General features: G+C 39.2%; 3 protein-coding genes across 5 annotated transcripts; 2 read left to right on the forward strand and 1 right to left on the reverse strand.

The window, feature by feature from the left end:
• Positions 1-1,666: 1,666 nt before the first annotated feature.
• LOC137603029 (tumor necrosis factor receptor superfamily member 27-like) lies at positions 1,667-4,767 on the reverse strand. Of its 2 annotated transcripts, none has more exons than XM_068326212.1 (10): positions 4,531-4,767; positions 3,855-3,968; positions 3,578-3,756; positions 3,380-3,495; positions 3,210-3,257; positions 3,016-3,126; positions 2,800-2,920; positions 2,582-2,705; positions 2,247-2,286; positions 1,667-2,042 (listed from the first exon to the last, which is right to left on the reverse strand). In XM_068326212.1, the coding sequence occupies exons 1-10, from the start codon at positions 4,561-4,563 to the stop codon at positions 1,777-1,779; spliced, it is 1,152 nt and encodes a 383-aa protein (XP_068182313.1). In that variant the 5' UTR covers positions 4,564-4,767; the 3' UTR covers positions 1,667-1,776. The 2 variants fall into 2 exon arrangements, with proteins under 2 accessions (XP_068182313.1, XP_068182311.1); XM_068326210.1 differs by having other exon boundaries at positions 3,016-3,129.
• Positions 4,768-4,818: 51 nt separating this feature from the next.
• Positions 4,819-16,663, forward strand: adgrg4a (adhesion G protein-coupled receptor G4a). The gene is made up of 18 exons (XM_068326417.1): positions 4,819-5,035; positions 6,946-7,584; positions 8,429-8,483; positions 8,838-8,986; positions 9,332-9,391; positions 9,492-9,575; positions 10,349-10,434; positions 10,518-10,588; positions 11,770-11,876; positions 12,018-12,234; positions 12,364-12,529; positions 13,576-13,713; positions 14,378-14,499; positions 14,946-15,214; positions 15,508-15,613; positions 15,843-16,123; positions 16,321-16,422; positions 16,524-16,663. The coding sequence occupies exons 1-18, from the start codon at positions 4,819-4,821 to the stop codon at positions 16,661-16,663; spliced, it is 3,009 nt and encodes a 1,002-aa protein (XP_068182518.1).
• Positions 16,664-18,037: 1,374 nt separating this feature from the next.
• Positions 18,038-21,941, forward strand: si:dkeyp-11e3.1 (transcription cofactor vestigial-like protein 1). 2 transcript variants are annotated; one of them, XM_068326081.1, is made up of 4 exons: positions 18,038-18,261; positions 19,024-19,226; positions 19,322-19,678; positions 20,171-21,941. In XM_068326081.1, exons 2-4 carry the CDS (start codon positions 19,037-19,039, stop codon positions 20,248-20,250), a joined length of 627 nt encoding a protein of 208 aa, XP_068182182.1. In that variant the 5' UTR covers positions 18,038-18,261; positions 19,024-19,036; the 3' UTR covers positions 20,251-21,941. The 2 variants fall into 2 exon arrangements, with proteins under 2 accessions (XP_068182182.1, XP_068182183.1); XM_068326082.1 differs by having other exon boundaries at positions 20,213-21,941.
• The last annotated feature ends 837 nt before the right edge of the window (positions 21,942-22,778 follow it).

Genomic DNA, 22,778 nt, shown 5'->3' on the forward strand with positions numbered 1-22,778 from the left:
AGCATGGCTTGGAGCCACTGTGAATTCCACTATCTGTAGTCAGTCTGTGGTTAAACCAAGGCACAATTACAACTGTAATCATACAATGTTTAGCCATTCCTTGACAACATCCAAGCAAATTTTTATAATATATAAATGAATGAATAAACTTGGAGGATCAACGTAAGTCCACGGGTGGAAATCTGTGAGGTGTCAGCATTAAATCTCTTCAGACGGGATCCGGCATAAACCCTATAATGTGTATTTAAAATAGCCCAAAAGATCATAACTTGGTAATACATCAAAACCAGAGTTTTCATCTGTATGGTCTCCTTGCCATTAAATTAACAAACAAGTAAGATGATAATAATATATTGTGATAATAATTTCTATTTAAATGTACATCCATCAAGTTACGTGTTTTTCATAATCACTGTGAAACCTTACCATTGCTGTTTCTTGTCATTCTTACGTTAGAACGATTGGACTCAAATCTAGTATAATTATAAGTAGTAGTTGAACATCCAAAAAATAGGCGATCTCCACAAGTACGCTTAAGTTATTAAAGTTTCTAAAAGATGCGTGAGCGCCCTCCAGCGATGAAATCATTTGTTACAGATAAACTACATAAACTGTAAAGGCATCGCCACAACACCAGCTACTTAGTTTATAAGTCCCTTATTGCCGCCATGAATTTTTTTTTTTTACAAATAAAATACATTAATATATATTCAGCTAACCTTCAAAGTGTTCACAGCGGAAGTAAGTTGAATGTAAAACTCTATACTAAACTTTCAGAGCATAACTACAATGGGTGATAAACAAACACTGCATCAAAATTAAATAAAAAATTGCTCGTCTGCTGTGATGAATTTAGAAACTTACCCGATTTTCTGAGAATCTGCAGAGCTTGAGATCGATAGACTTCTCCCAATGAGACAATTTTCTCTGGGCTTTGTTGTCTCATACCATGACTACCACACCTTCTATCCTGGTGTAACTCACATGATCTAGCTGGAGGCCTTTTCATTATTTCACATGGTATATAAGAAGCAACATCATTTGCAAACTTCAGCTGCAGTTTCCATATTTATATTGAGAGCTTTAACTAATGCTTCACGTGTTTTTTTTGCTTTTTGTATTCTCCAAAATGTTAACGGTGTCAACCAGAATTTCTCTAATGTTTCTGGGTATTTAATCACTGTTTTACTTTATAAACCTTTGTCATCTGATTTTGATTTTTTTTTTCCTCGTGGTGTCTCTCAGGCTGGTGTCCCTGTTTCTTCTGAGTCATGATGTTTTTCCTTTCAGTGTTTTGTATTTATTTAACTTGCCTCTGCTGTTTTTGTTGCTTAACAGCTTTTTTTGTGCAATAAACTTCATGTTGTTTTGTTTCTTATTCTTCATGCTTTGTGTCTAGCGTTTGTGTGGTTTTTTTTTGACTTTCAAGGATACAGAGAGATAAAACACAAAAGCTGGAGCGCCCAGAGGGATGCCATGCTGACAGAAACCCAGAATGTTTGTGCTGTGAGGCAACACTGCTGATCATCTACATCAATTATACAACATGGAATATATTGGATTCAATTCAGGTAGAACAAAATAAAACAATAGCGTATTTAAACAGAGTAATAGAAAAGGTCAAATACAATGTTCTTTATTCACATGTATTACTTTTGTTCACTCATAAACAGATAATTCAGAATAATTTCTTTGTTCCGCTTAAGTCCTCAATCATGTAAAGTGAGTTGGACATGATGTGTAACAACTGAAGTCCTGGGAACACAACCACAAGCCCTATGTAGTCACAGCTCTGTGTATCCGAGCAACGACTTCTGGATGAGGCAAGAGGGCAGCAGCCTGGGCCAGCTGGGGCAGCAGTGTGTAGCTGGAGGTGCACAGGTACTGAAAGAGGTCCTGAAAGCCTTTGAGATGAGCAATGACCTGAGGTGGAACACCCAGAGACCGCCCCAGCTTCCTCAAAGCACAGCTGTTGTTGACAGAGTCAAGCAGCAGCGACAAGTCCTGGACTGAGTCGTAGTCAAGTGTCTCGATAGTTTGCCCTGTACCAGGACAAAACAGGAAGTTAAATCAAATATATAGAGAGTGTTGAACGTGGTAGAATTCATATTCATTCATTCATTCATTCATTCATTCATTCATTCATTCATTCATTCATTCATTCATTCATTCATTCATTCATTCATTCATTCATTCGTTTTCTCTAACTGCTGCTTATTTTATTCTGAAAGAAAAAACATGCATACCTTGTGCCTTTTCCCATATTGTCTGAAGATTTTGCTCCATCTAATATGAACATAGAAAATGTAAAACAGGTCCAGATCCATGTACAGTATAACACAATTCCTGCATGAGCTCAGTACACTAGTACATTATGGACATTCTACTGTGTATCTCCGTCGCTAAATGCCACAGTGGATCACAGGGATTTAAAACTGTGGTTGTGTGATTTGCTCACCACCATGTTTGATGCACCCCAACTGCAGGAACTTAACATTGAATTTAAAAATAACTGAAAACAGCTGCTCCATCGCTCAGTAACTTTGGCACAGATCCATCATAATGAATGCATCGTCCTTACCTCCTCCATGGAGCAGCTGCTCTGTTGCTCCTCCTGCAAGCTGCAGGCCTTCTGACCGGAGGGCTTGATGTTGGTGGTGACATTAATCACAATGGAAGTAGGATGCACCTCCTTCTCATGGCCACTGGACAATGATGAAATTGATTATGATAGAGACACAGGTACTGGTAAAATTACACTGAAATGGTAATCAAGTATTTAACATGTGTTCAGAGCACCTCAGGAGCATCTTTGCAGGACTCTGGGGTTGTGGGGCTGTTCTCTCTGTGTGGGCGGAAAACCGGAGGCCATCTGCAGACATTAGTCCCTCAGGATCAGGACAGTGCTTAGGAATCCGATCTGAATGTCACAGGAAGTGCGGATGATCCAAATTTAGAAGACAAAACGAGAGACACATGTGCAGATGTGCAACATGCCATGTGTGTCCAACTCACTGAATCTCTCAGCCGACACGACGAAAGCCCAGAATAGCAGGGCAAGGAGGAAAAGTGAGGAAGCTGCTGCTGAACTAATCAGGACCATTGAAATTGCGTTTTCTTTCACTCCTTCTTTAAACAAGAAATCAGTCAATCCAAACTATAATAGTAAAATTAAAATCTCCAAACCAAAATTCCACAGGGATACTCACTCTGTTCTTTGGGTTCTTCCAAGTCCATGGTCACGGTGACGGCGGTCTCTATCATAAGACAACATTAATTACTTTACCTTGGCAACGTTTCTGGAAAATCACTGGTCAATAAAACTATTTATAGAGGCTTATTAATACTGTTTGGTGTAGCATTTATCAGTGGATCTTACCTCCCTTGGCCCTCTGAGCTGTCAAATGCAAACACTCTTTATGAATCATGTTGCGACTGGAACAAGGAACACAGGGCAGCTCCACAGCACCAGTCATGCTTCTGAGTTCATAATGCCTGTGGACACAACCACATTCATCACTCATATATTGATTTTATAGATTGATTGATTAGGGTTGGTGCTGTGGGTGGAACTCACCCTGAGAGGCACCGACCACACCGGGCATCCCCGGTGGGTGAGCATCTTGTCTCTTCCAGGCGGTTCAGCAGGTCACATTGGGTGCAGCGCATGCAGGGGCCCACACCTGTGTCTGCACTGAACCTCCCCTTTTCACACAGAATACAGACTTCTGCTCCTCCATCTCCAAAACCACAGTCCTGCAAATGACGCACGGACATAAAATGGCAGCAGTAAAAGGAAGGAGCACTACATGGAGGGAAGTAGTGAAGCCATTGTTAGGTGTAACGTGTGCTACCTCTGACAGCTGCATTCCTGGCCCACATAAAAGACATGCGACACATGAACCGTTAAGGTGCAAGAATTCTGTCTCGTCACAGATCGCCTCAGATTTTACCTGCACGTAACAAACCTGAGGAAACACATTAAAACACCATCGACAAAAAATAGCTCATTGTCAAAGTATGCGTACACTTACTTATGTGTGTGTGTCTTTGTACACAGTGTACTGCTGTGTTGTGTTACGTAATCGGGTTCTTTGCAGGAAAGATATCATCATTTCATTCAAGTTTAAAACTTGAATCAAGACTTTTAGCTTAAAACAAGTAGGCTAAGAAAATAGATATATGAAAAATAATATTCACAGAAACAAGGTGATATTTATTTATTTAAAGCTTATGACTGTATTAAAATATAATGTATTATATGTGCAAAATGAAGATAAGACATCAGTGGCCCAATTAATTAAAAGCTACTGAAATAAAACAGATTTCGTACAAATGTATCACATCATATCATATCTGAGTGTAAACTGTGCCAATAAAGTACTGCACTATTTGTATAGTATTTTTCAGTATTTTACCAGGAAAAATATAACAGGGGAAATATTTTCATCGTTTTCCTCCCCAATAAATAATTATCACACGAAAATAGTAGAGATATGTGCAAAGAAGCATTTTAAATGTTAGACATACCAGGAGTAGAGCGGCGTAGAGACAAGCCTCCATCAGGGATGCGTTTACTGTCCCTCAAAAGAAAAGATTGAGATCCTAAAATTTAGTTTAGACTAAAGAAAAGGAACCATTATACTTGAAACCCTTTTTGAGTCAATCTTGCAAGTTTTATCTTTGCAAAAGGAAAGAAGAATTACGCATATGTACAGACTGATTATAGGAAAAAATGCATGCACATTCTAAGAGGCTAGAGGCTGATCTGCACCATCCATCAGTAGCAGCGTCACTGCAGCCTACTTCAAATTCAACATGGGTAAAACGGTGGGAAAGATCTTTGGGAATCCCCAATTCTGCGTCACAAGTGACGCAGGGAAGGTTCCCAACCTGACAGTCAACCAGCAGACCAATGAATGCAAGACTTTCAGGTCTCCCCCACCTGGACAACCTCATGTCACACCTGGTATTCTCATATTCCCTCTGGGGAACCCGCTTGTTCTGGCTGTGGTTTGTCAGACGGGGAGCAAGGGTGGAGGGAAGGGAATAAAATGCATGAATGAGACCCTTGTTAACGTGTGTGCGTGTCCAACAAGGTGACTTTGTGTGTGAGGGTGTTTGCTGACTTTCGCAAGAACAACTCTCAAAGTAGATGTAATACAGTGTTTGACCAAAAACTGGTATGGCGGCGCGGCGCCACAAAGTCCACCGTTCTGTTAGAACAGTCACCTATAGATAACCAAATAGGAGTTGATTGTATCAGCTAGGAAAAGGAAGTCTGAAATTTATTGTCTCCTCACTCAGACAGACATGACTGTCTTAACTCGCATGGAAAAACCAATTAGATTTGTTTGAGCAGTTATCACTTGAGAACATCTACAAAGCACAAGAGTGTACAAGAATATTACTCTGAATGTTTGCTGAAGATGTACGATACACACAGACATATTTGGATTTATACAAACCCACACACACAATCACATATATAGATACATGACATATGTTGTATTCTGTATATGTCTATATACACGAACACACACACACACACACACATATATATATATATATATATATATATATATATATATATATATATATATATATATATATATATATATATATATATATATATAAACATTTTTTATTTAATACACTGTTATAATCCCTGAAGGGAAATTAAGAACGCACACTCTAGTTTTTGTTAGTCAATCAAATCAAATCACATGCATGCATATTAGTGTGTACAGGCCCCTGTAATACACACACCAGACACAAGGGGGCCTGTAGGCATGCAAGGGAGGTAGAGTGGCAGGCAGCTCCTTCTTGGTGTGCCTCAAATGAGAAATTTGTAAAGGGGACGGCACCTTGCTCAAGGGTGCCTCGGCAGTGCTCCGGAGGTGAGCTGACACCTCCCACTGTCAGCTCACCTCCGGGTATTTTTTTTGGGTGGGAGCGGGAATCGAACCGTCGATCTTGAATCATGGGACGACCCGCTCTACCTCCCGCTTTACCACTGAGACACTGCCCCCCCCCCATATATATATATATATATATATATATATGCCTTCAATAAATAAATTCCTTCAATGTATCTGTCAAGATCCTGCAGTCTTTGTTTGACCTTTTCAACTCTGAGTAGACAATATCAACTGAAAATGTCACTGAAACTCTTTGGGAAAGGTTTCATGAAGTTGTAACGTTAATGTTATCTGCTTGTTAGTTATGTTTATTGCCAGTGATTAATGAGTAACTCGGGGTATTACAGGAAGAGGCGGGGATGTCTTCTTATAGAGAAATAAAGGCCATTTGGCAGCAGACTCATGGGTCATACAGCCTCTCATGAGCTGATATTGATCGCTCAGCTTCTTACAAATAGTTTAAACTTCTGGTCAAGGAGACGACCATGGTGAGTTCCAGCTCCATAATTACTTACACAGATAATTATGTTTATTGCAGGTAAAAAATGCTCTTGTCATTTCAACATTTTAGCCGGTGATCACCTGACTGGTCTGACATGTTGTCTGCTGTCATGAAAGCTCCTCGAGCCGTCGGCCTGTGTTTACACCTGCTGCTGTGTGTTCTGGGTTCAAGTAAGATTTCGATTATATATTCAACTTTAACATTTACAAGGTTTTTAATGTAAAATCGGCAGGAGTGTAGGTTAAAATATTTTTAAAATAAACCAGATAAAGAAAGGGAAAAACAACTAAATAAATCCAAAATCAACATGAAATAAAATAAAAATGAAACAGCCAACATCTATTATTTAAGGTTTAATGCATAAAACATTCCATTGAGCTTTGGCCTAAAATTTTAAAAAGTGTATTTAATTTAAGTTTAAGCTGTTTTCTTGTTTCATTTAAATCTGCAATGAGTTGGAAAAAGAAGAGAATAATGAACAGTTTTAATGGAATTTTTAATTGCACAACTTCTTCCTCTCAGGTGTTTCTTCAGGTGCGTCTGTCAGCTCCAGCCTTTGGGGTAAGAAGATACAGCTCATCAGTCGTCCATGCGTGTGGCAGCTACAGACGGGCGTTGTGGTACCTTCCCTGAAGGAACTGAGTGTTTGCATGCTTTTACGCCTTGACTACAGAACAACATGGACTGGTTTTGTCTACAAAGCACCAGGAGAACGGCACATAGAACTGGGCCTGCAGGGTGCAGGGACTCGTTTGACAGTGTGGCTCTTGGGAAAAGAGCACCATTTGGAAAGAGAACTGCAACTAAAAGACTGGTACTCCATCTGTCTGACCTGGTCCGGCCGAGCTCGGAGGCTGCGGGTCTACATAAATGGGACCGCTGAACACGAGGCCTCCGTGGATCCCATTCTACCACAACAACTGACCCAAAACGGAACTCTCACTTTAGGGGTTTCTCATTATGTAGACCCACATGGTGAAGTGAAGCCGGAAAGCGGGAACAATCTGCTGGGAGAGATCGGTCTGTTCAGGATGTGGGCCAGAGAATGGACAGCTGAGGAGCTGAGAGCACGGAGCTGTGCCGATGGAGACGTGGTGAGCTGGGACAAGAGGCAGTGGAAATACAACTGTCCTCCTGAGCCAGACACCAACTTACACTGTGGTAAATTAAAAGCAGCTTTTTTTCTTTGTTCCAAATTTTAAAAAATGAAATAATAAGGTGTCTCCAATCTAATGTGGGTACATTTTGAGCTGATGACTGACACTTAATGCTTAGAGCTTTGATCACCCGTCAACCTGTTTATACGTCTAACAATCAGCTTGAACATATTTTAAAGAGCTCATTTTCTGTGCAAATTTTTTTCAGCATGGCCTCGCTTCAAAATCAAAATGTGGACATTCATGTTTCATTCATCAAGATCAGAAAATTGTTCACTGTCACTGGATGACATCATAAGAAACTGGGTAAAGATTCAAACCACACCGGGAAATTACTAACCAATCACTGACCACTAACTGAGGTATTTACCTCTCTAAATGATTCCTGCTTACCTTTGTTGTCATCTCTTGTCAGTTGGAGAGCATTTTCCCTCACAACATTGCTGTCCTCAACATCTTTGTGTCATCCCCAAGGTAATGAGACTTCTGTTAGAAAACTTGTCCTCTTGGCTGGCAGTGATGGAGAAAAGATTTATATTCTGTACTACTGTCATGTACAAATACTAAATAATAAAAGAAAACTCCATAAGTAAAAGTTATAGTGGAAGGATGCTTAAAGCTGTTGAAGTATAGATAAAAATAACCTAGTTCAGATGCCATTTTCAAAAATTGCTGTCAGCAATTTTCAAAAATTGCTGACAGCAATGGCATACAGTGCCATTGTCAGCAATTTTTGACAATGGCACTATATGCTTTTTTCCCATCAACACATCAAAGCTGTGTTTGTATTGGCAGTAAACTACTGAATAAGTCTCACTGTCCCTCTCATGTTATTTGTTTCCATGCAGCCGTACCTGCTATAGGGTTCATAATCCTGCAGCTCTACATCTGCAACAGCCTCAGGTACACACTATCAATCCTCCGTTTGATTTTCCACAAAAAGAAGCAGCAATTTCCTCAAAGAACATCTGCTTAGAGAACAGCTGAGAGGTTTGATGTTATTTACAGAGGAAATGAGCGCTGTACACCGTTATTAAGAGGTCAGGTGTCAGTAAACCATTAGAAGCTATCAGTGAACATATGAAACGATTCTGTTTTCAGGCATCGGGAACATTGCCAAATGCCACCTGTGACAGATGGTAAGATGTATATCATAGCACACAAAGAAAGAAAATGATTCATATTTGATTACAGGAGACTATATACAGATTAAATAGCAGGAAATGCATGGAAAAAGTTTTTGTGATTAATCCCTAGTTTTAGCTGTGAAGTCTACGTGAACGTGGATCCTGCTGCTGATGTAGAGGCGGTCCAGACAAACATTTCATCCTTACTGAGTTTGAATTTCTCTCACGACTCCTTTAACCTGACATCTGACCCCAGCAGCATCAGCATCCTACCCGTGGGTATGTGTCCTCCATGCAGTCGACATCATAACTCGCACACATGCTTATAAAATGTACTGTGACTTTGAGAATACCAGCATGAATCAAACACAGATTTTTTACAAAGCAATGTCCCTTGAAATATTCTCCTATGACGTTAACATCCATAAATCCATTAATATTGATTCCATTTGCTTTCCCTTGGTCTGAAGTAAAAGAATGTGTCATTGGAACAGTAATGAAAGCACATAGAGGAAATAAATTAGAGCCGGAGTACAATTATGCATCTCTAAAACTAAACTAGAAATGTGTCACCAATTACTTCCCTTTTCTTGTCTCATTTACAAGTGATTTTGTTTAATTCAGAGCTGTTTCCTCCAGTGACGGATGCACCTCCAACATTCAGTCCTCAGGTTACTACGTCAGGTGTGTCACCATAAGTTCATAATGAATAAAGTCATTTTTTGTCTCTAATAAAGTCTTTGTGCTTTCCTATTTTGTAGTCAATTTTGTCATTATGTCACAGAAACTGTTCCAACTCAAAGTCTGACAACTGGACTCGCTAATGTGTCGACGACAGGAGAGCCTTTAGACATCAATGATACGACCGGTCAGTTCACCCAGCAGCAGTGTGTCCATCTACACAGCCTGTCTTGTTTTATAGTGACTTTTTTAGAGCTTTATTGCTGTTCCGATGGGCGGCACAGTGGCAGAGTTGGTAGCAATGTCACCTCACAGCAAGAAGATTACAGGTTTGATCCCTTTGTGTGGAGAGTTTGTATGTTCTCTCCATATATGTGTTGGGCTCTCTCCGGGTTTTCCAGCTGGGAGAGGCTTCAGCAGACTAGTAGACGAGATGATTATGATATGATCTACAAGAAAATGGATTTTTTTTTTTTTAAATTTATTTATTCGTCTGTACAGCACTTTGGTCGACTGAGGTTGTTAGTGCTCAACAAATAAAGATTGGATTGGATTGGATTTTACATAAACACAGCATGAATTTCTGTTTGTCAATGATTAAATCAAATGTCATGCAGATTTTTGCATTATAGCTCGAGCTCAATTTCTCTCCAGTACAAAGATAATTGGAGCTCTTCACAGTCTCAACTACCATATGTATTGTTTTTAGGATTGTTCAGTATATGATTATCACATTACTGTACAAGATCACAACCTAAGGGAGCATTTAGTGTTCATTTGTGTTAATTTGTCTCTGTCAAACTTGTGACTTGTGTACCAGATAATCATAGGTCTGTGGAAAATAAGTCAAGTCAGACACAATTTCATTTGTTTCTATAAAATCATGAACAATTTTGTTAAGATCAATAAAATACAAATGCAAAGTCGGATGCTGCATGATCTGGTTTTTCACTCCTTCAGTGGCAGCTGATATGTTCTTCAGAGTGAATATGACCTTGAGTCTCACTGGCAGCCCCTCGGATCCACAGGATTTCATGGAGAAATGGGTAAGAGTCTCACAAAATTCCATCTGTAATTTTTCACTACTGAAGCCTGATGTGAATAGTGAGGAGTTCTGTTTCGTCAAAAGGTGAAGGGACAGCTGGAGGTGAATAAAACCGTGACTGTGTTTAATCTCATCATACAGACCAATGTGATGAGGTGAGTTCCTGTACATCAATTCTGTTTTCATTATCTTATGAAAGTTCAGGTTGCTTACAATTCATTGGTGACGTCTCATAGGGACATGGACCAGAACAGTGGACCAATGGTGAGTATGAAAAATACAAAAATACAAGATTAATAATGATGTTTTTAAATTGGAGAACGGAGAATTAATTTCAGAAATAATTCTGTAATATTTTCTCACTTCTTTTAGACTTTACGTCGGCAAACAATTCAGTGAGTTTCTTAAAAAATTAAAAGAATATCAACCTGTGAAGCCTTGTTAAAGCAGACTCAGATTGATAACTTTGTGTGTCAACAGATATCCCTGCACCTTCCATGTCCAGGAACACACCACAAACAGTGCGGCAGAAATTGAAAACGTTATTACAACTGCCTTGACATCAGAACACAAAAATGGCTCGATTACTATTCAAGGTGGTGACGTGATCATCAAACGCATAGGTAACATGGGTTCCCTCACATTAATACCAAGATAAAACTGTTATCCGGTATGGGATACGACATGGAAGTTTACATTTAATGTGCTGCTTTCAGTGCCTCAAAACTGTTTAGAAGACATAACATCCACAATTTATGGAGAATATTTTTGGCCGGAAACTTTTCCACAAGTCAACCAAGAAATGGGATGTCAAAAGCCGAGATCAGAGAGAGCCTACAGGCTTTGGTAAGACATTAACCTCCAGTGGATTCATCCAGACAATCATTAGATTGTCAGGTTGTTGAAGCATAACCACCAGTAAACCAGTAAAACTTTGAGTAGATCAGCAAGACGTCCCTACTGTATGAAATAATTCTGTATTTTCCTGACAGTGGTGTATTACATAAAACTTCTCTTTGATTATTAAAGTATGTATTAGTTTGCTATGGTGATAAATTGTATCCATGTTCTGAATGGGGCTCAGAGAGAAATGTGTTGATGTTAATGAAGACTCGAAACATCTACATCAGCAGTGGAAAGATGAATTTTTATAGCTGTTTCTTTGGGGCTGTTAATGAGTCTGCTGCTGCGGTTCTGAGGTTCGGTATTACTTTACCCACAATCACAGACAAACACAAACCCTACTCCTGGATCAGCAGGGGAGACCAACAATCTGTCCCAATAAGGTTAATTCTTATTGTGCTAAAAATAACAATTCTTTTTCATCTCCCTTCAGCAAGTTACACATTGAGACTGATTCCACCCGCTGGGCTCGTCCTGATATGAAAAACTGCGAACAGCTTGTGACCATATCAGGCCTGGACAACATCACTGTCACTCCTGGTAAGAGGATCAGTCTCACACACAGTCTGGTTAATTTACATCAGTGTTTGTAATTTGTAAAATAATTTTTTCTCCCTTTATTTACCATTTAAAAAACAACAACATTAGCACTAAAGCTTTAATGATGTGCTCCATCTCCAGGTAATGCAGCCGAGGTAGTGGACATTATTCAGGACCTGGTAGACGTTCAGTTAGACACCAGTGAAGAGCTCTCTGACTCTGAGCTTCTCAATGTGGTGGATAAACTGATGGAAGTGGTTAACATCAGCATCGTCAAACCCGCTGTTGGGACTGACATTGTTAATGTTGTCTCTGATATCCTGCTTTCTGATACGGACATCACTTCGGTGGCTAATTTGTAAGTGTGCAGGGATTGTGATTAATCTCAGTGTACGTGAAAGGAGAAATTCAAAATACATTTACCATAAACTCGAAATTTCCGGGCTTTTTTCATCTGTTGTTTTTTTTTTTCTCTCTTTGTATAAAGTGTCCTGAATCTGACAGAGAAAATGGGGAATAAGATGGATTTCCAAAATGAATCTGTGAGTGTAACAGCACCACTATTGGCCCTGTCTATGAGCAACGTAGCTCCAGACGAGTTCAAAGGCCTCACCTTTGGCGTGTCCTCCATTTCTTCAACCTTGGACCCACAGGTGAGTGAGCCTACATACATAATGTATATTGTACGTTTTAGTGTACTCTAAATGTCACAAGAACTGTTACTTATTAGCCATAATTATAGATATAACATACTTTTGTGAATGTCAAGTACTGGAGAGCAGGATATCGGAGACGACATTGACAATGTAGGTGATGCATCTACTAGAAGAGGAAGTGGTGTGTTTCTCTTATGTTTCTAAATTTAAAAATAGGCTCCTCCTGACTCCAGAAGAAAAGACGAAAAATGAGGGAATTTATTATTGTTCTTTTCCCTTAGATTTTTCTCAGTCAAAGCTTTGTGAGTGGACCGATCCCCGACACAGAGGCAGCTATGTCTTTGCCTTCTGAACTCAATGACTACTTCCATCCCAGTGAAGGAAACAATACCCGTGTCCAGTTCCATTTTTATGGAACGCAAAAACTTTTTAAGGTACTTTCAATTTTTATGTCATTTTGTTTTCTTCTATTTTCTCCCCTATCTTCTCTTCTATTGTAAAACAAGCTGAAGAAACTATAATATTACATCAGACCCTGTCTTTTGAAGAGCTTAAAGAAAAAAACAGCATCACTTCCATGTCTGTGGGATAAATAAGAGACTATGACCAGGAGATAGCCAGCTTAGTTTAGCATTAGAACTGGAATCAGCCCAAGGCAATAAAAACCAAGTACCAAACCACTGCACACATTTTTGTCCAGTTTAATCCGTCTTCACTCATGTTTTATGGCATTAGCGGTCTATTCTTTGATTGAGTGTGTGAAATAACCTTCGGATTTGTTGGTATCACTTAAAGGTTACCAGGCCTTCAATTAGCTATTTTACACTATTTTGATGTGATTAAACAAGCAATTTGTTAAATTCTTCATATTTTGTACTTTTTGTATTTCCCCCATTTTCCAGTCTGTATCTTAAACTAAGCTAAAAGGCTGCCGGATGTACTACCTGCTCTTAGTTACATATTTTATTGACTAATTACCTTTTTACTTTGATTGATAGTCCTGCCTGTTAAAGTGTCAACCACTTTTGTTTTTTATCCTTCAGGATCCGCTAATAACCAATGCTACACTGAGCAGCTGGACACTGAATTCCTACATAGTGTCTGCAAGTATCAATAACAGTCCTATCAGCAACCTGAAGGAGAGAGTAGTGGTGACTCTACGCCACCAAACCCCCACAGATGTGAGAAAATCAATACAACCAGTCATCAGTAAAAGGGCTTTTTTACTTGACTCTAAAGTCATGATCACTTCCCCGTTTTTCTTTTTGTTTATTTTTCAGCCAGAGGACAAAGTAAAATGTATGTTTTGGGATTTCCAGAAAAATGGTGAGTTCATAAGAATTCACTACATTTAATATGATTACAAGTATTTTTTTGTGATTTATGGTGTGTTTGTATGTGTGTTTGTATGTGTGTGTGTGTGCGTGCGTGCGTGCGTGTGTCTCAGATGGACAGGGTGGTTGGAATGGAAGAGGATGTGAAACCCAAACCGTTTCCTCTAATCGTACCATCTGCCTCTGTGATCACCTCACTCATTTTGCTCTGCTCCTGGTGAGTCATTGGATTCCTTGTCATAAATAGTACAAATATCTGCACCAACACACTGCGTGTGCAATCAGGCATTTGCAGAACTCTTTCATATATTTCTACCTGTTATGTAAGATGCCAATGTTGGCACCACAATGTGTGAAATTCTGTCAATGATTATTTTAACATATTTATGAGTGGATTACTTTTAATACCTTCCAGTGTCACTTTGCTCAGTGTTTTGTTTTGTTTTTATCCTATCACTAGGGGGAGCAAATGCAGACTTAAAGCACACATAACTTCTGTGTTGTATTTCAGGATGTATCTAGAGCTCCAATAAGCGAAGCTGACACTCACATCTTGACAGTGATCTCATACCTAGGCTGTGGTATTTCCTCCATCTTTCTGGGCATCACTCTTCTGACCTACCTTTCATTTGAGTAAGTCACCGTGAATGAAAAGGATCTCCTTGTTTTGTATTGTAAGGTTTCTTGTTTAAATAAATAAATTAATACAAGAGCCTAAAAGAAGAAAGTATTGTACATTTAGCTGACAGAAGTTCTTAAATTGCCTTATTTTAGGGATAAAACATGTCATTACCTTTCCTTACCTTGGTAGAGAAGGTTATGTGGTAACCCTTGTTTGTCTGTTTTTTTCTGCATAACATTTCAAAAAAAGTTGTCATTGAACACCAAGGAAGGGTTCATTAGGTTTTGAAATCACTACGAGTATGTTTTTTAATCTTATGCAATTTTGTAAATTGTACAGTTAGTCAGATTTTGTCAATTATGGTAAATGAGACTCTGTTACATTCACTCAGGATGCTTCGTCTCCATTTGTTTCTCTTTTCCTAAGTTTTTCCATATTTATTTCTCTAACACGTCAGGAAGTTGCGTAAAGACAACCCATCCAAGATACTCATCAACCTATCAGCTGCCCTGCTGGGATTGAACATGCTTTTCCTTCTCAACTCCTGGCTCGCATCCTTCTCCAACTACAGCCTGTGCATTATCACCGCTGCATCAATGCACTACTTCCTGCTTGCTTCTTTCACATGGATGGGCCTGGAGGCAGTGCACATGTACCATGCACTGGTCAAAGTCTTCAACATCTACATTCCTTCCTATATCCTCAAGTGCTGTGCTGCAGGATGGGGTAAGATACTCTTCTATAGTCTCTTCTATAGTATATATAGAAGATAGTCTATTGGTTTTTGTTGTGCTGGGATGGATTCTGATTGATTAGTTGGTATTTTTGTGTAAATCCACATATTAGTTTGGGTTTTCATTAGTACCATCAGTTTCAAGCATTACTTATGATAAAGATCAAAACTGCACACCAAAAATGCATATGTTTGACTATTGAATTGCTCTCTTTTCATTTTCACATCGTGAGTTCAGTCGACTGAGATCTGAATTAGTGGAATGAAATGTGATTTTATTTTGAAGGTATTCCTCTGGTCATAGTCAGCCTGGTGCTGGCTGTAGATAAGGATGCTTATGGCAGTGCTGTGCTTGAAGACGCTGAAGTGGTGTCTCATCTTACAGACCAATTGTAAGTACAAGAACTGTGTGAGTCATCTCTGTCCTGGGAACAACGTGTCCAATTTGGGTGATAAAAATGTTTATATAGTATAAGCCTGATTTGATTGATTTGAAATGATGACAAAAGTGTCAAAGTTGTAGCAAACCATAAAACGAGGGCAACAGATTTCTACAAAATATCAGTGATGGCCTTCATCAGAAACCCCAGTGTGCACTAAGTCACGGACCTGTCCTTTCAGCTGCTGGCTGCAGAGCGATGTCTTCTTCTACGTGACGGTGGTGGCATTTGTTCTTCTGATCCTGTTGTGCAACATGTCTGTGTTCATCGTGGTTCTGATCCAGATCAGACAAATGAGAGTCAACAAGCCTTCAGCTAACAACCGCAGCTCTCTGCAGGACTTGAGGGCGGTGGCCAGTCTCACGGTCCTGTTAGGCCAAACCTGGGCAATGGCCTTCTTTTCATTTGGACCAGGCAGAGTGGTTCTGATGTACCTTTTCACCATCTTCAACACTTTTCAAGGTAAACATGAGCTGCAGCCGTAGTTGGAGCACTTTTAAGAGTGTGTTAAATGTTTTTTTATGTGAAACTGAACAATGAAATAGTGCTATGAGAAAATAAGAACGGCGTTACATCTATGATTTATTGCAGTAGTCCAACATAATGAAGTGACAGAATGATGGATGAGTTTGTCTACTGTCCCTGCTTGTTTCCCCCAGGGTTCTTTGTTTTTTTGTTCCATTGTTTAATGAAGGAAAATGTGAGGAAACAATGGAGGATCCATCTGTGCTGTGGACGTTTCAGACTTGGTGAATACTCAGGTACTTTTTTCAAAGGAAGTGCTTGTGGACGTATCGGACATGCTGCGGAATTCATTCCAGGTTGATGATTCTTGGTCTTCCTCTCTCCTGTCTGTGTTCAGAATGGAGTCGAACTGTGACAGCGGGCAGCCCACCCAATAGGAACGACCGTGTTAACTCTGAATCAGTCGACACCTCAGCCAATCGGAAGGACTCAGGTTCTTCCACAGGATCGGCACCAAACCACCACCACGCAGCGTGATAAGACCCATGTATCGTTCAATACTGCTCTCCCTTTTCATCTTCCATTTTACCAAAAACAATTACAGTAGAAATTACAGCAACTCTGAGTCTGTCATGTTCACTGGGAAAGATCACATTGGTAGGTATTCCTTAATCTGCATTACAATCAGTTATTAAAAGAAAAAACTGTTCTGTCAGTCGATGAATAAAAACCTTCAATCTGTTTTATGTTCAACTCTGAAATGATTGCCTGAAATATTCAGCTGAACAATAAAGTTGTAATAGTAAAACAAAATAAAGTTGTGAGGAGTTTTCAAATGAAATGGAATGAAGAAGTCAGTATTTGTAACAGTGTTAAAACACATCTATATGCCTTCTGAAATATATTCACTCCTATGGATAAAAGTATTAGGATAAGCCTCTTGAAGATTTAACAGGCGTTGCTTTCAGACACAATACCACACGTGTATAAAGTCAAGTCCCAAACCATGGAGCTTGCACTTAAACATTAACCTAACAACAGATGGTCCTGAAGAGATCAATGAATTTAAGTGAAGTATTGTTATTGAAATGTCTTCCCTACTAAATTGTCTTGCATCAACTGAAGGTGGTATTATTGAAAAGTAAAAACATTTATCCAGATGTAGCCATGAACACGCTGCCACCAGACTCTGCAGCAGAGGAAACGTGTTCTGTGCAGGGACAAATGATCTTTCTCTGTCTAACAATCTGATTGTACAGGTCTGGGTTTGGCAGACACCAGGAGAATGTTGCTCCCTCACTGCATTGTGACAACTGTAAAGTTTGATGGAGGAGGGATAATGGTATGGGTTAGTTTTTCAGGGGTTGGGCTTCAACCTTTAGTTCTATTGAAGAGAAGTCTTCTGTTTAGGGTAGGCCCCTTCTGATTGTGGCCATGTGCACAAAGCAAGATCCATTAATACATGGTTTGCTGAGTCTGATGGGGGGGGACTTGATTGGACCCTACAGACCCCTGACCTCCAATGAAATGGAATGGACAATGCAACCCCGTCATGTTTATTGATAACTGCATTCCTCCATATTTTTTATGAGAGAAAAAGCTATAGGATGCAGTGGTAACAATGAAAGCCACATGGAAGTTATGGGTTCTTCAGATGTGGAAGTCCTTTTTTGTTACACTTCTTCATATGTTAATGAGGTTCAGTTCATGTTGCCATATCATAAATTTGAATTTGAACCCCAAATTACTTCAGAACAACTGCCTTTTAACTTTCGTGTGTTTTGAGAAATGTTTTAACAGGGTGCCATTCAGGTTCAGGAGGAACTGGCTGGGTGACATTCTGCCCATAACTGTCTGCATTCACCGAGCGTCCCACACCCTCTGAGTCGAAGACATCAAGTAGATTATGAGGCTCAGAGAGCAAAATGTTTTGTCTGTAGCAGAGAAGAAGGAAGGAAAGAAGGGTGACATTGGATTTTCAAACTTTATCGATATCTCTGATGTTTAAGCTCAAACCGAGCAATGCTTCTTACATGCAAGTGTGGCTGCTGCTCATTTGAGTGAAGACCAGTTTTGATCATCCAGTCAATGCGACAACACAGACTATAGTCATCTTTGGTTGATCGTTGGACCAGGTAAGACAAGTAGATTATTTAAGAAATTGCTGGACCAGTGCTTTTTGTTTTGTTTTGTATGGGACAGATACATACTCACACATGTTGATCAGTTACATCTAATCCCAACCCAGGAAACAGACATGAAACAGCCTGCATTGAAAACCCGTGCAATATATATTCTATTTTGTAAAAATCACAAAACGTTACCACCTTGGGATAAATGGATCACTGAGCATACAAACAGATTTTCAGAGCTGTTCAATTTAAATAAACGGAAGGTGCTCTTTTCAGTTTGTCTGTGTTAGCGCATTTGACGCTCAACCTGTTTCAAGGGAAGCCATTAGCTGTTGATGTGGTGAGTCATCAGAGTAAGTTCAGCTGGAAGTACGTCTTCTATGGAACTAGGTAAAAGGCAATCCACTCATCTGAAGAACACTTAAGTCAATAAGATGAAATGAAAATGGTTCATTAAATGGATTCTAAACAACTTTTACCAACTAAAGACGTCATTTTGTTGTCAAAAATAGACCAGATGAAAGGTTGTGTAGCCAAAATAGCACAAACAGGAAAGTAAAGTGATGTTGGCGCTAGCATCCGACAAATCTCAGAAACTGATTAAGTGAAATGTGATTTAAATCTTTTTTTTTTAATGACTGCAAAGACAAAACAAACAAAACGAAAAACCATATTTTCTTGCTGAGATAATTGCAAGGTAATCCAAAACCTGGAAGTCACATGATCAGAAAAGAACATCTTTAAATGATCCTGTTTTGTTTTCAGTCACAGCTGATGCATGGAGGGAGAAACTGACTGTACGATGGCTGTGAAGGTGGAGAAACACTCTCAGTACGTCATCCTGACTTACTTCCATGGGGATACTAGCAGCATGGTAGACGCTCACTTCAGTCGTGCTCTCAGCAATGTGTCCAACACCAAGGCACCAGCAGCAAAAGTGAAGAGAGTCCGGAAGCCTATTAAATTGGGTAAGCACACACAAAACCAGCACAGTACGATCGTGCAAATGGACCAGTCAATCCCAAACATCCTCCTAAAGCAGCCTATATCTTTAACCCCCCAGAGAGAACTAGCTCCTGCCAGGGGAGTGCCGTTGACCCGTTTTCTGGGCCACAGGTCCCTTCTTCCGGTCGCCACTTGCCGTTCAGTCATGCAGACGATGTCCCCGACTCTTGGCACTCATTCACTACCAGGGCAGGAGAAGGTCCAGCGTTGGCACCTCTCGCTTACTCCCTGTCACCAGAAGGGCTGGGTGTTACCGGACAGCAATACACCACATCTCTGCTCAACCTACTGCACAATGATCAGGGTGACATGGGACCTAGCATGGCCTGCAGCTCCAAACCAGATCTGCATCCCAGCTGGACAATGCCGCAAGGATTTAGAGAGTCCATGGACCCCACTGTGGGCTTTGAACCTGGTAAGGCTTCAACTGCAATGTGACATTTCTAAAAAGGTCCCATAGAAAAACGTATTTTGATCAGACATTAGAATATCCACAAAAATCAAACAACTTCATATTAATTATGAGATCAACTAAAAAGGGAACGTATCTACTGGTGAGCTTCTAAATGTTGTTATGAATAGTTAGTAGTTAATTGTTTTTCCTCTCTTAGAGGGATTAAGGATCATGAACCGACATGATCCTTAATCCCATGATTTAATTTCAAAGAGTAGATGAAAGTCTGACCAAAGAACATGAAGCCACATCAGAATTATTTCTCCTTAAAATAATGTAATGATTAAATTTGAAAATAAGGATAGGATAAACTATTCATAGTGCAGGTGAAGTATTTATTGATTACCATGAAGTTCTTGATGTCCTTTTGGAAATATATGCATTTTGTTATTTGTGAAAAAAAGATAACCACTGTTTTTTTTATATTTTAATCCACATGTGTTCATATATTAGAAATGTTTAGAAATCAATGGCATTTTGCCTCATCTCTGCCAGGACGGCATCTGGACAAGAAGGACTTGTACTGGTACTGAAGACAGCGGCCGGAGCAGCAGAGGGATCAGCTTCAGCTACACCGACAGCCTGTGGCTCTATGAATACACCATGTTTTCCCCATTAACTGTGGTAGATCTTAGATATTTTCTCATCGCACTGAGTGTCGTACTATATGTACAGACTCACAGGAAACTGCTTGCTGCCCCTCTTCTTCTGCTTCTTGGTAAAGTGACCTCAGCACCTCAGTATTTATAAACTGGAGTGAACTTTCTGGAAGGATACAATCCCTGACAAACCTGTTCTTCAACTCCATCATTCCTCTGGCAGATCTTGGAGCGCTGTCTACGCTGCTGCTCCCTCTCGAGCGAAGCTGGATGAAAACTTTTCATGTTTTAACCGTGCACTCTCTCTTATCGGGCCTTTATTATATGGACCAGTATTAAGTGAAAGTGTGAAGCCAGAAGCCTCTTCAGTGTGTAAATATTCATGTTTAGAATCACTGAGATGACTTAACCTTATTAGGACTCAATGAAACAGTCATGGGACAGTCATGTCACGTCTATTTTTTTTCTTTCTTCATGTAATCTTAAACCTGACAACTTCAAAGTATGCAGTGAACTATGCAAAAATGTTGTTGTGTGAAAACTTTCTGAGCAGACAAATATGAAATCGTGTTTCACAGCATTGGTGTTTCATATATTAGCAGCTCTTAAAATATCAAGATACTTGATATATGTGAAACAATGTGAATTACCTCTAAAGAAGGAGATGTAAAAAAGGGTTTTCTATTTTCTTCATGAAGCAAAAATTATTAATACTGATACCTGATCGTGTAGTTTAAACATTAGTTTAAACTGATGATAGAAAGACACAGGTTCAGTTGTGTAAAGTAATAACATTAGCTACTTCAATGTATTTCTTGCATTCTGTAGAGTGGATATTTTCACTACAGAAATGTACGTTTTTAGTGAATATTTTTATAGTGTGCTTTTTCTCTTTACTCTGAAGTAATTAATTTGTGTAATTTAGTTGTGGCAGCATGGTGGCTCAGTCTGTCATTCCTGCTAACAATTCTCCTTGTGTTGAAGTGAAATTATCTTTGGATTATTGATGATAATCCAGAAACATGTGTCAGTTACCCTGTCAGTGCCTCTAATTGACGTTATTGACCAGCTTGATTGGTCATTGATATTGTGGAAACACAAGGTATTCAGTTTAAATAAAAAAAACATTAAAGCATAAATAAAACATTTACCCACAAGCTGCCAAGTCTTCCATGATTAAAGATATGATTAGAAATATAAAATTTAAAAAAACATTCCAGTGTCATGGTTACATGACTGTATATATTATCTGAGTATTCATATTAGGAGGAAATCAACAAAGGACACATGGATAATATCATACACAAAACCAAGGAGCTGATTGTTGAGGGGGTTTTTCATAGGAAAAGATCCACATTGCCGTCTAAATCAGTGGAGGTGAGATGGATCAGGAGGACCGCAGGTATCTGGTATGAAGAATAAATTGTGAGTCCTGCTCATGCCAACCCCTGACTTGACTGGGAGCTCAAAGTGACATCATTTATAAATGGCCCAGGACGGGGAGGCCCTGCAGTGAATGTTTAATACCACCCAGACCATCATTCATGCCCGTCTACCGAGCACCAGCCACACCACCATTAGTGAAGTGTTTTTGTCCTCAAACTCCTCTTCTTTTGAAAGCTTCATTTTTGGGATGTTTTTATTTATTTGTGTTTATATATATAATATAATATATATAATATATATTATTATGTATATTATTATATATATAAATTATATATATATATATATATATATATATATATATATATATTTGTTTGTTTGTTTTAAGAAGCACAGGGAACTATAAATTGAGTCTCATTGGAAAATCTTTTGCTGTTTAATGACATTTATACATAAATTAAACAATTAAATTCAGAATATTGAATCCTGTCTTCATTTAGTCCTGTGACAAACATCGTATCATTGTGCTGCTGGCAGACATCTTTTTCTGTTTTAAACTAGGATTGCCAAACTGTTTCAATTTATTAAGGTTATAATTTTGTCAGTCAGAATCAAGGAAATGAATAACTTAAAGAAAGCATAAAACAATCAATAGAGGCTGAATCAAAAGCAACAGGACTTTGACTGAAGGGTTTAAAGACGTCTCACTTCCCATTGGCTTCTTCACATCTAATGACAAGAGTGGAGTTTCAGATTTAACCTGGATAAATAAGAATCTTCATCTGGGATGGTTGCAGTGTGGGCTAGTTGTAACACTTTCACTTTCTCCAAACAGGAACAAGTTACAACCCACCTGGGCTACTCCCCACATGCCCAGTTTAGTCCTGAGTCCATATGTCAGGAAGTAGCACCCTGTGACTGACACAACTATAAGTTTACCAAAAAAAAAAAAAATTCTATTGTTGTCAAGCTGATACCTGGGTGTGAATAAAAAAGAAAAATAAAGTGTAAACCTTGTGACATCCAAGAAGAAGCAGAAATACATCCTTATTCTTCTCCTAAAAGAAATCGTGTATAAA

The sequence above is a fragment of the Antennarius striatus genome, chromosome 10, assembly GCF_040054535.1.
Source record: "Antennarius striatus isolate MH-2024 chromosome 10, ASM4005453v1, whole genome shotgun sequence".
Lineage (NCBI taxonomy): Eukaryota > Metazoa > Chordata > Actinopteri > Lophiiformes > Antennariidae > Antennarius > Antennarius striatus.

Excerpts from the sequence above, each read along its gene's own strand:
- LOC137603029 (XM_068326210.1), bottom strand. The coding sequence starts at position 4,563 with ATGGAGGCTTGTCTCTACGCCGCTCTACTCCTG. Across the intron at positions 3,130-3,209 it reads GGAAGAACCCAAAGAACAGA|AAGGAGTGAAAGAAAACGCA; the intron begins GTGAGTATCCCT and ends TCTTGTTTAAAG. Across the intron at positions 2,287-2,581 it reads GCAGCTGCTCCATGGAGGAG|ATGGAGCAAAATCTTCAGAC; the intron begins GTAAGGACGATG and ends TGTTCATATTAG.
- adgrg4a (XM_068326417.1), top strand. The coding sequence starts at position 4,819 with ATGGGTAAAACGGTGGGAAAGATCTTTGGGAATCCCCAATTCTGCGTC. Across the intron at positions 10,435-10,517 it reads AGGATTTCATGGAGAAATGG|GTGAAGGGACAGCTGGAGGT; the intron begins GTAAGAGTCTCA and ends TTTCGTCAAAAG. Across the intron at positions 12,530-13,575 it reads CTTCAACCTTGGACCCACAG|GATCCGCTAATAACCAATGC; the intron begins GTGAGTGAGCCT and ends TTTATCCTTCAG.
- si:dkeyp-11e3.1 (XM_068326081.1), top strand. The coding sequence starts at position 19,037 with ATGGAGGGAGAAACTGACTGTACGATGGCTGTGAAGGTGGAGAAACAC. Across the intron at positions 19,227-19,321 it reads CCGGAAGCCTATTAAATTGG|AGAGAACTAGCTCCTGCCAG; the intron begins GTAAGCACACAC and ends TTAACCCCCCAG. Across the intron at positions 19,679-20,170 it reads CACTGTGGGCTTTGAACCTG|AAATGTTTAGAAATCAATGG; the intron begins GTAAGGCTTCAA and ends TTCATATATTAG.